General features: G+C 35.8%; 1 protein-coding gene across 1 annotated transcript; it reads right to left on the bottom strand.

The window, feature by feature from the left end:
• Positions 1-214: 214 nt before the first annotated feature.
• On the bottom strand, positions 215-18,554 carry LOC140168215 (uncharacterized). Its single transcript, XM_072191557.1, has 11 exons — positions 18,441-18,554; positions 14,502-15,440; positions 13,371-13,520; positions 12,351-12,636; positions 11,598-11,724; positions 10,508-10,764; positions 6,226-6,369; positions 5,225-5,382; positions 2,382-2,570; positions 1,703-1,947; positions 215-343 (listed from the first exon to the last, which is right to left on the bottom strand). Exons 3-11 carry the CDS (start codon positions 13,429-13,431, stop codon positions 215-217), a joined length of 1,596 nt encoding a protein of 531 aa, XP_072047658.1. The 5' UTR covers positions 13,432-13,520; positions 14,502-15,440; positions 18,441-18,554.
• Between the last annotated feature and the right edge of the window lie 2,326 nt (positions 18,555-20,880).

The raw sequence follows: 20,880 nt of genomic DNA, 5'->3' as shown, positions 1-20,880 counted from the left end.
ATTTATCCTCTAGATGGGAAATCAGTTGGATTACTGTTGATGTACATTGTTGTAAAGACACCAATTCCACTAAATTATCATGACAGTATTCACATGATTTGAAATGGTGGCTGAATTTTTTTGTTGTTGTTGTTGTAAACAATTGGCCTAAAATGTATTGTCATTAAGAGTGACATATTTATCAGATTTGTAGGGTTTTGTTTGTGTGTGTGTATCAAAAGCAAAGGATATGAGCTGCATCATAGTCCTCTTCATCAACTGCTGCTTTGAGTTGGGCTTCTAAACACTCAATCTTACAATCACTCTGGTTTGATACAGATGATGAAACTGATTCTGTTGTGATCTGTGTAAGGGGCAAAGAAAGTACAAATTCTATGAATGTATTAGTGCAGTGACTCTCATGATCTAAAATCTTCTATGTAACTTGGGTGCTGCTCTTGAAGAACATTATTTGATCACCTTTGTCCTAGAAATGTAGCCTCCAGCCACCACCAACACCAACAGGATGGGTGGCTTCGAAATGTTTACTGACCTTTCCAATAAAATAAAATATAATGGTATAGTATATAGTACAATGTATATGCTAAACACAGTGTGAAAACATCCTGACATAATATTGAGGGTAGATAGGATGTAATTTGTCCACATGAACTATTAATTTATTCTCCTGCCCTATGCCTTAATGCTCTGCGTGCTAGCCACAGGCTTCAACACAAATGTCCAAGTTTTGAGATATTTTCTCAAAATATCAAGAGCTATCTTAAAAGAACCACTGAATCAATACTAGGCTTGTTTGTACTCATTTTAATGCAATTTTCATGCTGATTTCAAATATGGTCATGAAAATTTACATTTCTGAAATTTTTTAATTTTTAAAACAAAATTTGAAACTTGCCGTCTCCAGTCGACATCAGCGTGGAGAGAATTAAGGGGGTACTACACCCCTGGCCAATTTTATGCCTATTTTTGCATTTTCTCAAAAAATAATAAAACACTGGTAACAAAAGTACGGTATATTATTGGGGCAAGGAATCCAAATACTACACTGAAATTTCAGTGACTCAAGACAAGCGGTTCAGTATATATGATAGGAAACGAGGTACATCCTAGCGGTACCTTATTTCTGATAATAAATAACAAACCGCTTGTCTTGGGTCACTGAAATTCCAGTGTAGTAATTGGATTCCTTGCCCTATAATATACATAACTTTTGTTACCAGTGTGTTATTAGTTTTTGAGAAAATGCAAAATAGACACAATTTACCACAGGGGTGTAGTACCCCTTAAGATGCTGGAGCTATAGATTAGAGTGGTACAGACAGCGCTACAACAGGCAAAGTCCCTGTGCTTTATATGCACTTAGGATTTGTCATGAGGGCTGATTGTCCCAACAAATTACGAAGTATTGCCTATGCATTTACATAAAAGAGTAGCGTTTTGACTTCATGGATAACTAGCATCATGGTAACATTTGTGACATCACAAAAGCAGTTCAATATTATTAAATTACACATTGAAAATGTTACATTTGGCTGAAATTTATATCATAATTGATTAAATGATTCAATCCTTGAATTATAGAAAGCAAAAGAAACGACCCTCTAATGCATGAAATCGTGATATTCCTAACATATCCGTCTCATTCACTGTGCTTGATCACATCAAATAGTTCCCAGGGTTTTGGTTGGTATTTAAAATTTACCTTGTTTGCCTCATCTTGAACATCTTTCCCATCATCCTTTGTCACTTGAATTCCTAGTACATGTTCCTGTACACCATCTGGTACAGAGTCTCCATGTTTGATGCATAAATACTGAATATGCATTGCACAAGTTTTAATATCACCTTCATTTATAGTCCTAAATAATGCACATTGGATGTCTTTCTTATCAGAGTTCTCATGTAATTCATGTATATGCTGTAGTAGTTTATCCTTTAAATTGGAATCTATGGAGAGAAAAAAAAACACATTCAGGAACTAAATAAGATGAAGCTAATAGTAAACATCATTGTCTTATTATGACAAATGGAAACTGTGACATATTATTTACACTAAATTCTAATAAAATTGGCTCCAAAACATCATTCCAGTTTATTTCATACTAGCAGTCACAATGATTAAGAGATGAATTACTGATGATTAACTCTGGTAGAGATTATGCAACACTACCTGGAATTCAGTCTATTATTTATACTTGCTGGATGATTAGTAGTATGCTTAATTTGTAAAAAAGATTTGGCAAAACAATATTCAGAATCTAAGCTAATACTATTATTGAAGAGATTCATCCAAGAATACAGTAATCAAATTTCAAAGTTTCATAGTTTTTCTGTGTGGAAAACGTAAGTTTTTTCTTGGAATTATACTAAGCTATACTTACCATAATACTGTTCTTCTTTGAATAAGTCCTCTTTGATTTTGTTAATATCTGCTTGTAATTGCTCTAATTCTTTGTTCTTCTTTTCATTGTTTTCAATCAATTTTTCTAATTCTTCTTGGCCTTTTTGCCCTTCAGATGTCAGATCCTTGATGTCTGTTGCCAACCTCTTGGCTTCAGCAAAATTTCTCCCTGTATAAATAAAATTTATGACAAATTTGAAAGGCAAATATTAAATAATAATACATTGACTCTCGACAAGTCTGTGACGTCTGTGCATTTCAACGGGCATGAGCATTCCCTGAAAGCACTAGCGTATACACACTTGTTTCACAGATACATGTTACATATGCAGCTGTCTCAATGCACTGACATTAATGACTTACCTTGCAAAAGCAAAAATACTACAGTCACATTTATGAAAAGCCAGAATTACAAATAAAAGACTTCATGGTAACTGTGACAAAATCTGACTAGAATGAGAATTAAGAACAAACATTGCACTTTCATTAAATGTTGATGCATGTCCAATAAATTCAAAGCAGGGGCAGATACAGAGGGAGGATGACAGGGGCCGTTGTCCCCTCTTTTGACAGCTAAATTATGCAAATTTAGCCGGTTTTGGGGATTATATCAGCCACCTTGCCCTCTCTTTTTACCAATTTAGACACCTGGCCCCCTCTGTCCAAGCCTGCTTGCAGATGTCAATGCATTAGACACATCAACATCTCAGTGTGTGAGCAATGATTTGTCTTATTTCTCTCAACAAGAAATAGAGAGTTTTCAACCTTGAATTACAATATGTTTGACATTGTTAAACTCATCAATCTATATATCACCATACTGACTCTGACAGTTATTAGCTGTAGCTGGAATTATTACAGCTATTTTTAGTAATTTTCCTCGTTTTTAGTTTGTGGCCTCTCACACCAACATCCTGTTGTTTTCTACTTTAATGATAAGACAATTTATTACTCTTTGTGTCAATCTTTCTATATTATTTGAAGACAAAACAAGAAAAGTTCCAAGAAAATGACAGGTATAGGTAGCCACAATGCTTTTTTATGGTTTTAAAAGCTATGGTAAATGTCAAGCCAACTCTCAACACAATAAGTTTACACATTTTAAGTGCTGTTTTCTGAAGACCAATCAAAAGTTCCAGAAATATTATTAGTTATCCCGTGTTTGTGAATACAATATGAAATCATAAGTTTGAGGTGGCCGATTGTGATAAAAGTAAACCACTGATATGTATTACAATGCATAAGAACAAACTGGTGACAACAAATTTTTCATTTAGTAGACACAAATTCAATACAATTCATCAGGCCTCAAATTAAGAATTTGAAAGGGCAGCCAATCCAAGGCAATTTGAAAAATTTGAAAAGGGCACCAAGGCAATTACATGCTTTTCAATGTCTTGAAAACATACAGAAATGTAGAGCAACAAGGCAACACTATAGGACATCGAAGGCAATTGCCTTCGATTAATTTGAGGGCTGCAATTCATTATCAATGCTGAATCAATACTATCCCAAAATAATCAAATTATACCCAATAAATCCTGCAAATGTGCATGCCATTGCCAGCATGGACACAAAGTAGCATGTAACCTTCAGTGTGATGCCAAGTACTGTGTAATTGTTGCACTGTATTACTCAGATGTCAATCCGTACAATGCAATGCGGCAATTGGCTCTAGGCCAATGGGATTCAAGTATTTGTGTCTACTATGATAAGAACAGATACAATGCCAATTCTATATAATAAACAAAAAAGAATTAAAAAGAAGCATGAAATTTTTTTTTGCTGTTATCGCATCATATCAACATAATTTTTCAAGACAACCAACTCACTTTGCTTTATATCATCACATTATGAAACTAGTAATTCAACAACAGGTTAACAGATGTGACCAAAATGAATTCGGAGTCCACATTTCCAAACACAATAACACTAATTACGTAGATCATCTATGACGCATGAATATTAATAGATTGTTAGTAAGTTTAATTTTTGTACAACACGTGTCTACTAGGTGACATGCCCGACCAAAGCAAAGCAACAACATGTTAATGGGTACTATATGAACAGAATTAATTATGGAGTCATTAAATGTTTCTAAACAATAACACTGATTATGCATAATAGGCCTTCAATATTACAAGAGGTAATCAACAGAAAATGTATGGGTAATTAAAATAATAGCAAATCTATAATTCCTGTGTGGCACACTGATGAACTCAACAAATATTCTGACAATGGATAATTGTGATCCGCCCAAGTAAAAAACAAAAACAAAATAGGGTGTCCCCACCCGCTCTCTTTTTTAGGGATTCTGCAATTTTCTTTTTGTAATTTTTTGGACATAAAGTTTCATAACATATCATTGCTGGGCGGTAAAACATATGTAAAACATATGTAACAAGTGGGCTCCAGTTACATAAACCACATGTAACAATTCTGTCATTTTGCACGAGATGCAAAAAATTATCGAAATTAACAGGATTTACATTGAATGGTGTTGTTTATTTGCTCAATCACAGACACTTTTGACCAAAGTTGCACATGTGACCATCGACGTGTAGGACGATCAGATGGTCACATCTGATGAAGTCCTCCGACGTGTAGGACGAAATATTAGAGTAAGTAAAAACTTACTGGTTTTGTCAAACGAAAATTGCTAATTCACATTGAATTTAATTATTCCAATATTTAGAGCTTAATTATCATATAAATAGATTAATTATGAGGAGTAGTGTTTTTGTTGATGCTTTTAGTTGTTTATATGATTTTATTTAGATACAACATTGTTGGCCTCTCTGTTTGACAGCTCACAATACACACCTGATACAGCTAGTTGTTTGGCTTCATTCAATGCTGCTATGTGGCCTTCTGTGTCACTCACTTTCTGACGTAAACTGACTATTTTTGTCTGCGCTTGAAGGACTTCAGCTGTTAATAACTGTACCGTGCCACTCATTGTTCTCAATTTTTCTTGCAAACTGCAACAAATTGTAAATATGATGCAATATATATATTAGCCTTAGTGAAATTTCGTAACCAAAATAAAACTTGATCAATACTAACTGAAACCCTACTTTATATATAATTTAGATGACACTATGAAGCTTGAGCAAACTGGCATATAATACATTGAGAGAGAAAAAAAATCAGGACCCAGCGGGGATTGAACCCCAGACCTAAAGAGTTATACCACTGGAATACTTGAGTTCACAGTTGGTATACACAGGTAATTCTCTCCGCTAGTCATGATTGCATACTCTCTCACATGTTACATACAATATTTCAAGCATTTGGCTGTTTTGTTTTCTTCATTAATGTCTTTTTTGATAAATGTGACACGATCTGGTCCATAGGGGCCAAAGGGGGCAAAATTTGAAACTGGGATAAAGATAAAAATATGGAGTTAAAAAACAAAAAAATACATAAGAAAATAGACATCAAAAAATGTCATAACTTTAGGACCAAGTATGCTAATCCTTTGGTGTTTTCAGTAAATGATAGCCTATTGTATGTAAATGTAATAATTACAGTAACTCAAATTTCAAAAATGCCTCCTTTGCTTCCACAGGAGAACAATTTGGCTTTCTTTTTTTTTTATCTCAGTGTTATTGAGAACTACCTGCTGATTGGTAAAAAGAAGTTTTCATTATCAATTGGCCCAATCAGCAACATTGCTAGAATAATTTCACCATGCAAAAAAATTGGGGTGATTTGCAAAGCTCCATTCTGATTGGTGATTAAAGTGAAAATATCATGTAATTGACCAATCAGGGGCAATGTTAGATCGGCAGGTAGTGCTCAGGGGGTTAAGGCCTGCTTACCTGTCTATTTGTTGGTGGTTCTCTTCAGGCTTGAAGATAGAAGATGTGACCAATTCACTATTACCAATCTTAGTCAAGTCTAACATCTCTTGTTCTGACCTATGCATTAATGCTTCACTGATTGTAACTAAAATTGACTCTTCTCTGAAAATAATTTGAAGAATAACAATAAAATTTGTGAATTCAAACAATGCAATCAAGCAAAATTAATAATTTGTTCAGCAAATTATTATTACTAAAGTTAACAATCTTGCCCATTTAAAGGGCAATGATATGCTCAATTCTATCAACTTAGGCATGGCATCCAGAATGGTTCCATATTGGGATCGCCCGTAGATGCTGCATCTACACTTGTTATTAATGAACTATCAATTAATTAATTAGCTCAAGGGTAAAATTATATTGGTATTACATTTTGAACAATTAACAACAGTATATAAATTGATTTTTATAGCCAACTTGGATGCCGTACCCAGGGATCGTGTATGAAAGAAATGGCTTATTGATGGCTATATTGTTATTAGATTATCTTTTACGGCCTCAGTCGATTACATGCGAGGCGATTTTTGATTTCCAATTATTTACTCATGTTGTCCCTTACAAAACTAAAAAATCATCAAATTAACAGATTAAATGATTAGGGCAAAGTACACTGATCAAAATTGATTTTGTTTGAAGCAAATTGGATATGCGGTTTGCATCAAATGTTTTTGTAATTGAATGCAAAATCTTATTGCTTTTACCACAGAATTAAACCAAAAGAAAAACAGGACTTGACCACCATCTTGATACACACATCATGGAGCAAAATGTGTGGGTTTTTCGGTTTTCCTCAGAATGCGCTAGGGGCAGTCATTTGTTTGTGACACATTTGAGAGACTCACTTGGTGTGACCTGCAGCTGCATGTGAATACATAAATGCTTCAGATGAGATACAGAATTGGGGGCCACTCATGTATAAAAGTTGTAAGCATCAGTGTGAATTGACTTTCAAAAATGACCCTAAGCGAGGATGTCGAAATCTTGCCAAACTAACCCTAAATGAGGATTTTACTCAAATAAAAACACCCTACTGAGGAATTGGCTTGAAATTTGCCCCTAAACAAGGATAGACATTGCGTGTCAGTACTATGAGTGTCATTCAGTGATGATGATCGGCTATTCAAGATGCTGTTGAAATCGGCTCATAATTTTTGTAAATCTAGTGTGTAAAATATCGCTCGGAAACCACTCTTTTGTGCAGAATAACTTGACAAATATGTCACCACTAATGACCGTTAATTGGGTAATTTAAAAAAACTACCTTAAGTGAGGATCGATTGTTCTTTAAAACAACATCCCTTCTTCCAGTAAAATGAGCCCTAATCGCGGATCCACGCGCGCGCGGATCCTTGTTTTACTTTTCATGCACATAAACAATAACATTTCATCCTTTACTCTATTGCACACTCATACACTGTCAACAGCCCCACCCGGGAGCCCTACATGTATGACCTTTATGTCCTTTAGGGGCTATGCAATAATTATGAGCCGGGGGGTAAATTTCCAAACGGCTCGCCAAACCAAAAATCGCTTGCCCCCCCCTCTCGGCCCGCCAAAAATCGCTTGTCCCCCCCTCTCGGCCCCCCCCCCCCTTTGAACATGCCAAATTTTTAGGATCCAATTTGCAAACCTTAAATGGTCTAGATGTATGTTGCGAGCGCAGTGAGCAGGAAAATGTGCATATTTAAGCGTTTCCGTACTGCTTTAGAGCCTTTTAGAGCGCTTTTATATAGGCGCCTCATGAATGTGTGCCAAAATCGCTTGTCCCCTTTGGCTTGCCAAAATTGCTTGCCCCCCTTCGCTCGCCAAAGATTTCTTGCCCCCCCCCCAATTTTACCCTCCCCCAGGGCTCATAATTATTGCACAGCCCCTTATATAGATGATGTTGAGATGCACTTTTTTGTACAAATCACTCTTAACCCTGACCCAACTCATACAATGCCATTAACTCTCAATGGACTCATATATTCATTTACTGATTGTAATCCATTATAATCTATATGCCAATACACAACAATTTCAATTAAATATCTCTGATTGATGAGAGAGAAGCTTTCTTCAAATTGAAATTACTTATAATGTTCTTACTGACTGAATAGATCTAATCAGTTGAAAAATTCACTTTGACAATCTCTCCAATTTCAAATTACACAGCATGACATTTAACTTCAACATACTCATGTTTCAAGTACCGTATATTAACCATTGTGCACTTCCTTTGTTTGCTCTTTTATTTGTCCTATCTTTCTTTCAATTCATTTTTTTTTAAATTTATTGATAATAATTTCTGTAATATTACCGTATTCGTCCGAGTATAGTCCCACGTTCGAGTATAATTGCATGATGTTTTGTGTTTTTAATATGAAAATTGATATTTTGTATTCATGTCATACTCTATTTTAAATGATTTCAAAATGCATTGAATTTGAAAAAAAAAAAAAAAATTGAAATTCGAGTATAATCCCATCCCCCAATTGTGAAAAATGTCCACCTAAAAACGGGTGGGACTATACTCGGACCAGTAATGGGTTTTTTTTAATCTCTTTTGGAAAGTACTCTAATAAAATTACTTGAGGAGAGCTTTGCTATTTAAAACATACACTGAAGTAACAAGACAGTAATCTACTCATTAATTTTAGCTTCATTTCATTTTCATTTTATTCACCAGAAAACAAGAAGTTGTCTTTGATAAAAAAATGTTTAGAAAGGATCACCAATCTTTTGATCAATATCACAATAGCAAGAATATGCAATGTGTATGTTATGTTGCCATAACTAAAAAGCATCAACAAACATCTTTTCATGGAATTAGTTATTAAGATTTATGATCTTGACACTTCCTTGCATTGACATACACAAAGTTTAAATTGCTTGAGAGCTTACTTTGCCTTGTATCTCACACTCTCATATGTAAATACTGTAACCACTCGGGTATAACCCACCACCCCCCCTAGATGGCGGATTTCACTTTAAAAATGGGGTGGGCTTATAACCAGGGAGGGTTAAATAAGAAAAATCATATGCCCAATGTACCAGTAATTTCTATCATCTATGTCAATTTCTTAAAATTCTAAGTGTGGAATGTTAATTATCAACTGATATTTTTTTATATTTGTTCTTAAATGTGAGAGAAAGCATTGATTTGATTTAAGAACTTGGCCAAAATTTAGTACGTGGCTTATAGCCGAGTGCACCCTTATTCCCAGAATGTTTTGAAAAATAATAGGGGGTGGGCTTATACCTGAAGGTGGGCTTATACCCGGGTGGTTACAGTATATAAAAAAGCTTTTTGCAATTATAATAAATCAAGAGCAATATATGGAAAATGCATGCTGTACATTCTAAATCAACCACAGCCCTGGGTAAGTTAACTCATCTAACTCATTTACCTCAGAGTATTTTTTATGTCATAAATCCTATTTCTGAAAAATTGACAGGTATGTATAAATTACAAACAGATTATGTTTCCAAAATAATTGGTTTTTTTTATCAAAAGTATTAAATTAATTTGATGACATTTATTTTTGTTCTCATTTGGGGAAATCCTAAAGGGTTCATACCACTAAATCCGCCTGTGAAGCGGTTTCCGGAAAAAGTTTATCACGCCTATAGTCCCAACTTTGCATAACAATTGTGCAAAATCGGTACAATATCAACAATTTTAGTGTTGAAAATTGTGTTTTGCTACAACTTGTGAATGTGATCTCTACTAATTTGAACAGAAAACGCGAAAATTTGAGTGATGTTTACGATGATGAGCGCATGAACACACGAGGTCAAAACGCGGTTAGCAGTCGGATGTAAACACAGGAAAATCGGGCCCCTGGGGTGGATTCTAAAAATAGTCTGCCAAAAATTGATCACCCCTTTGGCTGTGCCAAACAATCTTTTACCCCCACTTTTGACATGCCAATAAACCTTTACCCCCTCTTTTTTGCTCCCTTTACACATTTTGCATACTAGTATTTGAATATGTTCCTAATGTTTCTCTACACATTTTTAGGGCATTATTTTGAAATGATGCCCAAAACATTTGCACCAAAAATTGTGCTTGCCCACTTTTGACCTGCCAACAAATGCTTGTCCCCTCTTTCAACCTGTCAAATGATGCTTGCCAACCCCCCTTTTGACCTGCCATAAAATCTTTGTTTCCCCGCCCCCCCTATAATTCACCACCCCATGGGCAAACATAATTATTGCATCACCCTTATGAGGTCAAAAGGTCAGGTCAATCACTTACCTTGTTACATCTGCTTTGCTAACTGCTAGCTTGGAGCTAATCCTCTCCTCCATCTGCTTGATTTTTTCCTCTCTCATTTTCACCTCAGAATCCTTTTCATTGACCTTTAACCTTTCTTTATCAAGTGCCTTTATTTCATCTCCAAACTCTTCTTTGGCTTTGGCTATGAGCTCTTCCTGATCGCTAATTTCTTTGGATAGTTCTTGTTCTTGACTTTTTAAACATGCTAATCTCCTCTCAATCTCTTCTATTTCATCCTGTAATAATTAACATTTTTGTAAGCATCTGGTGAAAATTGATATAAAGTCATGCTTATTATGCAAGTTATAAAACATTTGTCTCATTGGTAAGACGAACATTAAATGTATTAACACTGAAATTTTGGCAAGGTCTCCTCTGAATAACTAGTTTCTCCCTCCTGTAAGGTACATGTAAATCCTTTATTTTCTACCAAAACCAAATCCATCTACTCTCTTTTAGGCATTCCCTTTTCATCCCAACTTTTTCCCTCCAGCTATTCCATGGTTCCTTTCCTATAACACAAATTGTCTTCTCTGCAACCCATTGTCATCCCATTCACTTACATATTTGACACAATCTGGTCCATGGGGGCCAAAGGAGGCATTTTTGATAATTGAGTTACTGCAATTATTACATTACACATACAATCGGGCTATCATTTACTGAAAACACCAAAGGTCTAGCATACTTGGTTCTAAAGTTATGAAGTTGTTTAATGTCTATTTTCTTATGTATTTTATTGTTTTTTACTCCATATTTTTACCTTTATCTCAGTTTCAAATTTACCACCATTGGCCCCATGGACCAGATCGTGTCACATATTGTACATTCATCCTTTACCCTGGGCACTCTTCCTCATATATCCCTTCTCCTTCGCTGATAATCTTCCTTCCATCACTTTCTTTTCCATGCTCCTTCTCTCCCCACACCCTCCCTCTCTCCCTCTCATGCCCAAGTCTTTCTTATCATTTCTTTTTTCTCACTCACTCCCATCCCATTACCCATACTCCCTTCTGGCCTTCTCACCTATTTTCTTTTCCTCCAATTTTGCAATTGTCAATTCATTTACCTGTAATGTCTTCCTCCTGTCACACAGTTGATCTCTTTCTTCCCTCAGATCTATTGTCTTCTCATCTATTCTCTTTTCAAGTTGTTGCTCTTTCCTGTCTAGGTGCTCTTTGTCTAGGTTTAAATGACTGTCAATTGAAAAAAAACCAATCATTTCTATACTTAACAATGATTCATTAGGCTAATGAGACAAAAATGACCACCTATCTGGTTTAACAAAAGTTATTACATTGTTTCCTTTCCTCACTCCTATCACCAAAATTATTTCGGTCTATCTGCATTTATTTCATTTTCTTTTCTTTTTTTTTTTTTTTTAAGGGGGGTACTACACCCCTGCCCAAATGTGTGCCTATTTTTGCATTTTTCTTAAAAATTATAGCGCATTGGGGACAAGTAAGATATGTATATTATAGGGGCAAGGACTACAACTACTGCACTGTAAATTTTATTACGGCACAGACAACAGTTGTAGGGTTACAGTCAAAAATGAGTGAAAACCAATAACTACTTGCTTTGAGTTGCTGAATTTTTTCAGTACAGTAGTTGTAGTCCTTGCCCCTATAAAATACATACATATCTTACTTGTTACCAATGTGCTATAATTTTTGATAAAGCAAAAATAGGCATAAAATTGGCCAGGGGTGTAGTACCCCCTTAAAGCTACATATAACATTTCATTTGCTTTAAACATTAAAACACCTATAAACATGTGGGTTTTTTTTAATTTTTACTACGAAAATACTAGTCAACATACCCAACATCCCTTTTGAAAATGCTTTCTTCTTCTTCCAATAAACATTTCTCACTCATTTCAATATTTGCATATTGACCTTTAACCTCCTCTACTACAGCTTCCTGTTGCTTTCTCATCTCATCTAAGTCCCTGAGTTGGTCATCCCTGCACGTTTTCTCTTCATCTTGCAACTTTGTGACTGTGTCGATTATGTCTAGAATCACTGGATGGTTGCTAGGAATGACCTGTATTGGTATCTTCTGCAATTCTGATTCCAGGGATTCACATTGTTTGTGTAATATTTCCGCTGTGTGCATATAAAATATGGCAATAAGAGTTTAATAGTTGTAATACAAGGAAAATTACAGAAATAGAGATCCAAATACACCAGAAAAAAATGATTTCATGTACATTCTACAGAACAGGTAGTTTGTCACTCTATAAGCATGAGTTTTATGGAGTATGAAAAAGCCATAGATAGACCTTTATGCACCAACATCCACATTGGACTGAAGAAAACTGTAGCTCCATGTACATGAATGCAATATTAGCCAACCTGTTTATTTCAACATGTTTTTACTTTTTAGCATTAAATTATAGGCAAGATCATAATACAAGCACAGCGAGCAGGAAATTTTGCACATTTGAAAGTACCTAACGTTTTCCTACACCTTTTTAGGGCGTAATATAGAAACGGTGCCCAAAATATATGTGCCAAAACTCGCTTGCCTCTTTCGACCTGCCAAAAATTGCTTGACCCCCCCTTTTGACCTGCCAAAAAATGCTCCCCCCCCCTTTTTGGCCTGCCAACAAATCTTTGCCCCTATAATTCACCACCCCATCAGGGGTACACATAATTATTGCACCACCCCTTACATGCCAGTTACGCATTAATGGCGTGACTGGCACACACTTATGTGAATTTACCCAAACATAAGCTAGGACTTTATAGATGTGCACGGTAACAAAAACCAAATAATTTCCACCAATTATAAGGGTCCAGCTTTGCATAGTATGACACTATTGATAGGCCTACTGTACCTTGTTCATAATCTTCTTGGGCTACAGCCTCATTCTGCTGCTGTTGTATCTTTATTAACATTTGCTGCTTTTGCAGTAGGCTGCTGCTAGAGTGTATACAGTTGATGGAAGCTGCAGATATCTGCGCTTATTAGCTCATCCAAAGCCTCACTGTTTCAAAATGAAATACAGAAAATAAATTTGTTTTAAGGGATCTAGAATGAGCGTTTAGAGCATTTCGACAGTATTTTTTATGGGACATTGAATTGCATTCTGAATACGAAGCATGTGTTTCTGATATCAAATAATTTTCATGTTTTGACAATCACGATATAATACAAATTTTATGACAAATTACAAAAATTTGATATTTGTGTTTTGGGGAAAAAATCCATATCTTCCATACGAAAGGTAAAAATTTTCAATTGATCGTCAGCTTTTCATCACACCTACATACACGTAAGTATAAATCATCAGATTTATAAAGTTTACTTTAGTACTGTTAAATATCAAAATATCAATTTTTAATGATTTGCCATAAAATGTGTATTACATTGCTAATTTCAAAAGTCAAAATTATTTGATATCAGAAGGACATTCTTCAGATTTAGAATGCAATTCGATATGTCTGATGTGCTCTAATGTCCCACAATAAATAAATACTGTCCAAACGTTCATACCCCATCCCTTAATTTATTAATACAATTCTATGTTATCCTTCTCTCTTGTATTGTCTGTTTCTTTGTTTTTGACTGTGAAATATGATATAATTTGGTGTCTTTAAGTATATATACCGGTGGACCAATTAGAACGCTTTTATTTAAATCAGGCCTGAGAGTGTGTGAAAAATATCTGCTTTTAGCTAACAAAATCTGAAATTATTAAAACCATACATACTTTTGTACACACATTAAGTGTAGAAAAATATCTGGAAATTGAAAAAAAATATCTGGAAACAGATACATATCTGGTCTCTCACACTCCTGTTTAAATGCATTAGCAAGTTCACATATGTTTTATGAATGTATCCATTCAATGTTTAGGCAAACAATCTAACACTACACTGCAAGTTTGAACTACATTTCCATCTTGGATCATACAAACATGGCAGTTGTAACAAATTAAATTTTACATGTAGTCATAAAGACCTACCTAAAATGTCTCAACTTAGCAGCATGCATTTGATGCATCACCTCCAATCTCTCCTTCAAACTTAGTTCTACATCATACTGTGGCTCCCTTTCCACCAATCCACGCTGGTCTTTTCCCTCATTTGTAGACTTATCACCAGTCTTTACATCCACTTCAAAGTTAATTGGTGAATAACTAATTTCCTGTTTTTCTTCTAAGTCTAACCATCTCTGATTATCTTCACCACCTTCTGACATGACAACTTCACTTGCCTGAATGGCTGCTTCATCAATACCTTTGACATTTTTTGTGATTTCACCTGTCGTCTTATTACCTACTTCTGACGGTGAAGTTAAGATTGTCAAATCTGAAGTTTCTTCTTCTGGGCTCAAAGAAACAGATGTTAAATCAAGCCCTTCAAGGTCAAAACTAAGCTTTGTGGCATCTGGTATTTGACTCACCCCAAGAGGTGTTGAATCAATACTAAAAGGGTCTAAATCTAAATCATCATTTAATAAATCTGCCTCTTCCTGATAGTCTGCTACAGTTCTTTCCTTTTCACTTTTCATATCACCTTGTATGTTCGAGCCAGTCGCAGCTGTTATAAAACTGAACATACTCCCCCCTTCAGCTGTTTTCTCCGGACTAATAGTTACTCCAGCACTGGCATCACTGATTTTGATGTTCTTTACTGCTGAAGTGCCACGAGTGACCCCAACTTCAGTCGCCTCTTTTAACCTTGAGGTGTCAGTCTTTGTTTGACTAGAATCATGCTCCATACCACCTGACTCTTTGACCACTTGTTGACTTCCCACTGACTGACCACTGGAACGATCACCAGCTTTTTTTCTTACTTTCATCTTGTACTTTAGCCGAGATGGACTGAGCAGGTTTTTTACTGGCAGTAAGTTTCATACCACTAAAGAGCGACATGGTGAGCTTGCGACTGGTTGAACAAATCTGCAGAAAAAACAGGCATTACTCATTTATTCACAAAATGCCAGGTGAAGTGTCTTCATAAAGTAATTCTTTTCCCACTGATCTGTGCCAGATGTAAAACTGACCAACTTAAGAATATGAAACAATGACATCATCATTCAGTTTCTCTGGCAACATTTTTTTTCATTTTTTATTTTTCACATGGTTCCATATGATCAGTGATTTGCCCTAATAATAGCATGGAAATGTATAATAGAATTTTTACTGAAACTTGTGATCTCGAATTATAGTCAAATACAATAAGGTGGATCAATTTAATAATACATTTATTCACCAAATTTTACAGACATTTTTCTACTATCTGACCTGTGCAAATTGTTTTGTGTAATCCCCATAGACATACAAAATGTATGCAATTCCTAAATGTACATAGGTTCAGCGTATAAAGGACTGGTAGCGAGTCTAAATAAAAAAGTTCCTTTATACATACTTAGAGGTTTCAGGGTATTGTGAAAAATTTAAACATTTCAGGGTATTGTGAAAAATTTAAAAATTTAACCTTTAGAACAGAGGAATATCCCGAAGGGCATTATTCAAAGGTCCAAAGCAAAATGTTTAGATGAGTCACAATGCCCGACATATTACCAATCCCCAAAATAAACAATTTTTACATTTTGATGCCATATTTGATTTCACCTTTTATACTACCTTATAGTTATACTGGCACATCAAATAAATTAGGTATGCTAGGTGAATTCAAATTTGCCATCAAAGCGTGCATCATTTTATATCAAATTACAGCCTTTGAGTAAAGAAAGCCAAAACTGAAAACCATTTTGTCATAGCACTTTCCGTAGCAACAGTGTTCGAAATATGCCTCAAAAAGTTACAGGCCAGCCGGGCTTGACCTTAAAAAGTTACCGCCCAGCCGGCTCGGCAACTAGATGCCAGTCAGAAAAGTTACCGCCAGGCCAAAAGTTACAGGCCAATGGCGGCTGACCGCCCTATTTGAACGCCATGTATGTAGCAAAGTTACATCTTGTCAAAGATTGACTTTCATCAAAATATTCAGCTAACAAAACAGCATTTCGGTGGTGTTTCTAGATCTTAAAACAGTGATAGTCTCATGATGATAGTAGCTTTTCTATGTCATGTATGTGGTACGTACTGCTGTCAAAATCCCTCTGAAATTCCATGTGCGAGTGTCTCATCACCATAAAAAATCATATATTTGGGTCAAGTGAAGTATAGACAACATATATAGGTTTGACCTAGCTGTTCTTTTAATTTCTATGTAAATATGTATTGTGTTTGGGGCCCGGTCTAGGCGAATTTGGCTGACTAGCAAATGTGTTACCGGTAACTAGTGTCGTACTATTACGCTGCCTTTCGTGATTCGCCGAGGAGGACAATTTCGACCTCCTTGTTTGTTTACAAACAGAGAGGTAGACAAAAGGCCTGTCAAAACTGTTCCGCTTGTCCAAATACTCAAGTATCAAAAGGATGGTCCACAATAGAGTGATTCAGGCAACATGAATAGGGGATTAAAAAACTGTGAAGTAGGACCATATGCTTCTTTTGTCCAATTTAGCATCAAGATTTCGAATGAAACAGTTCAGACCCAGAACACGATCATGTCAGAAATTAATATTTTGTTCTGGGTCTGATTATTCGGACTAACCGGTAACTAAGGTTTGCCTCTCATACCGGTACCTTAGTTGTAGTAACTACAAATTTTGAACGCTTGAGGACTTGTTCTCTAGTTGTAGATGTTCCCGTAGGGTGCCTCCGGGGTTTAATTTTGGCAAGTTTGCATTGGTATATCTAAAATACTCATTTTAGAAACCTGTATCACTGATGTATGTCATCTGTGATTGCTGAACTTATTCTACACATGTATCAGCTTTTGTCCAAAGAAATATTTAAAAAGATGATTTTTGAGTGACTTTTAAGTGCAGCGAAAAGTCCACTCCACGACTATGTACATGTAGGTATCCCAGGCAAACCTTAGTTAACACATTTGCTAGTCAGCGAAATTCACCTAGACCGGGGCCCAAACACAATGCATATTTACTAGAAATTTGAATTTTTTTCGAGAACAGGTCGGTGAAGGAAACCTATTTATGTTTTCTATACTTCACTTGACCCAAATATATGATTTTTATGGTGATGAGCCAGTCGCACATGTGTAAAATGATGCAGTTTGATGGCAAATTTGAATTCACCTAGCATACCTAGTACATGTGAATATTCCACTGAATATGGTGATGAATGCACACGGCGACACATACATGTAGCTCCTTGGAACACAGTCGGAGCCGTGCGTTCTCATACTGAGACAAATATACCTGATAGGTATATCAGGGCTGTCAACTTTTTGGAATTGCTTGGCGTGAGACAGAGGCGTACCAGGATTTGCCGACTCCAATGTTCATTTTGTACCATGATTTATGAGCCACGGCGCCGAGAATGTGAAAAGCGGGGGTAGGAGCAACAAATTATTCATGATGATGCGTGAGATTTTACTCATTTTCCAGCTTTTTATGCGTGAGATTTACTACCAAGGCGTGACATTATACTACCTTGGCGTCAGACCGTGAGAAAGTGACCCAATGCGTGAGACTCACGGCCAATGCGTGAGAGTTGACAGCCCTGGGTATATTCGTCTCAGATCTCATACCTATATTATAATGCAGACCTCTTGCTTTCGCATTTTTACAAATCATGATAAAACATGATTGGATCGCATGTATCTCATTTATTCATTAGGTTATGAATACAGGGATTAATTAAAATATGATTTGACAGCTGATCAAATAATTTATGGCCATGCGTTTTGTACTCGTCAGCCAAAAATGGTGGTGTTATTGAAACATGTTGTTGAAACACAAATAAATTAGGTAAGCTTAACTTAAGCTTACCCAAAATTGAAGTTATTCCTGCTTTTATTGATGACGGAATAAACACAACTCAATTGTTTATTTAGTCTCAGACTTCATTTAATACCATGACTGCACTTACAAAGTTACATGTACAGCATACATACACGTAAATCCGTTAAAATCAAAATCTCCGATCAAAACTGCTGTGTTTTCGGGAATTTCCAGGGAACTGCTTAGGTTAGATTCCGCAGTACCTTAACTGCTACGCATCGGCCATTTTACGCTATGTTTTTTTATAATGAGAGCGGAGGCCAACAAACTTAGGCTTAGAGTTACTCAAGGGCGCATTACACCAAATCACTGCGCGAAAGGTGCAATCAAGGAGGATAGAGTGACAGGAGAAGAAAAAGCCCGGAGAAAAAGCTTACACGTAATGCTTTGTTCCTTTGATGCCGATTAGAGATTGCGACAGGCTGTTCATAAAAGTGGTACCACATACTGCAGTTACTGTCCGTTTTCCTATACACAATACACAGTGCTCTTTCCCATTGACGCGTGACCTTTACAAATAGCCCTACGTTAACAGTATAGGGATATGACTAGTTAACGTCGCTGTGTGAAAAATAACCGGCCAATATTAAAAGTACTCTTCTAAAGTTCTAGAAAATATAGTTTTTAACATGTCCTAAATTTTAGCTAATTTAGATGTTTGGAAATATTCGTACTTTGGTGTTTTAGTTAATGTTATAGGTAATAGTACATTGCCTAGTTAACGTCGCTGTGTGAAAAATAACCGGCCAATATTAAAAGTACTCTTCTAAAATTCTAGACAATATAGTTTTGTAACATGTCCTAAATTTTTAGCAAATTTAGATGTTTGGAAATACTCGTACTTTGGTGTTTTAGGAAGGATATGTAAACGACAGATAACACCAAAAATATGAAGAAATTATTTCTAAACCGTGTTAAGTCAAAAATCATTATGTTGCTCATTTTCAAGAATGCTGGTTTACAAAAAGCACGACATTGTCTGATTTCGTGAACAAAGCCACACATAACATTGTTTCCTTTCGTTTCCTTTATAATCGATTACTCAACTTAAGCTATGAATACCAGATTTATTGCGATATCGCACATGAAAACAGTCACTTGTGCACAACCAGAGAAGATCCGATTTAATCAGTTGAGCTGTTTCAATGAGTGTTATCTTGGTTTAATAGCTTTTAATGGGGTTAAGTCCTGCAAAGGTCGAGATGAATTCTACTGTAGACATGACTGCATCATGATTGTTTCGAACAAAGGGGTTCCGCCATTAAATTGGTCACTGATCCGGCATCATAATATACTTTACCCAACAGGCGAGTATAAATAAGTAGCTAAAGTCATGTGTAAGGGCAGTCATGTGCATGTAAAGTGGTACCATTGTTCTCATGTATCAAGTTGTAGATACTCCCGTAGGGTGCCTCCGGGGTTTAATTTTGGCAAGTTTGCATTGGTATATCTATTAAAATACTCATTTTAGAATGAGTATTGGTCATTAAGGTGGCCCCACACAAAGTTGTGGGGGACAGCCCCCCCCGACTACGCCCCTGAAATGCAATTCAACCCCAGGCCCCATTAATGTTATGCACAGTGACGAATCTAGAGTAGTCGGGGGGGGGGGGGGGTTAATTACAAAAAAAGCGAAATGACAGCCCAATTGAAGCCATTCGTGCATCGTGGACATCCATTGTTATTTTATAACTAGGCCAATTGCTTTAGGGTAGTTGGTCGAAGAGGCCAAAAAAAATTACACTCATACAAATCATACTTTGAAAACTTGCTTGATTTATTGTTGCGAATGAGTTATGTATGTTTTACCATTGTTCACAAAAGTGTTGTTTCAGCCCTCTTTACAACATATAACTCAAGAACCATAGGACCTATAGACTATGCCATATAGTCGATTTTTGATAATATGTTATTAATCATGATGAAAGATTCAGTTGAACTCGAAATTATACTGATATTTATTACATCAAAATACTAGTATAAAATGGTTATGTAAAAGTTTATATAATTATATTTGTGACAGTAGAAGTAAACTATATGTAGGCTTATGTTATTGATGCAACATATCATATAATGGCATAGGCCTAACTATAATGGCACTTCAATACTGAACAATTCTAATTTTAGAATCTGCCAGTTTATTATTCGCGAAAGCCCGATTTAAAAACTTGGGAAGCTAACAAACAGAGGGACTGAGGGAGTACGGTGACTGAAAAGATCACCGTATCATGTCATGTATCCTCAATAACACGTATCCAAAGAGTGTATAGATTACTAAAACAAAGGTAATCCAAACAAAGCACATTGAATGTCATTTACTTGATTTTCGTAATTAGAACAAAAATGGCATCCATCCCTCTCAATGGATATGATCTATGGATGACATAAGGTTAACGCATATAACGCGTGTATACTGCCAAATGATTGCGATTCATAAGAATCAAGACAGCTGATGAATCGAATTTTCATTCTTGCAGGCTTCTCTTCATTAATTCTTCGTTGTCATGGTAACTAGCTATGCATTAATA

This window comes from Amphiura filiformis, chromosome 1, assembly GCF_039555335.1.
Source record: "Amphiura filiformis chromosome 1, Afil_fr2py, whole genome shotgun sequence".
Lineage (NCBI taxonomy): Eukaryota > Metazoa > Echinodermata > Ophiuroidea > Amphilepidida > Amphiuridae > Amphiura > Amphiura filiformis.
Note: the sequence above shows the minus strand (reverse complement) of the source record. Positions and strands in the feature narration are given on the sequence as shown.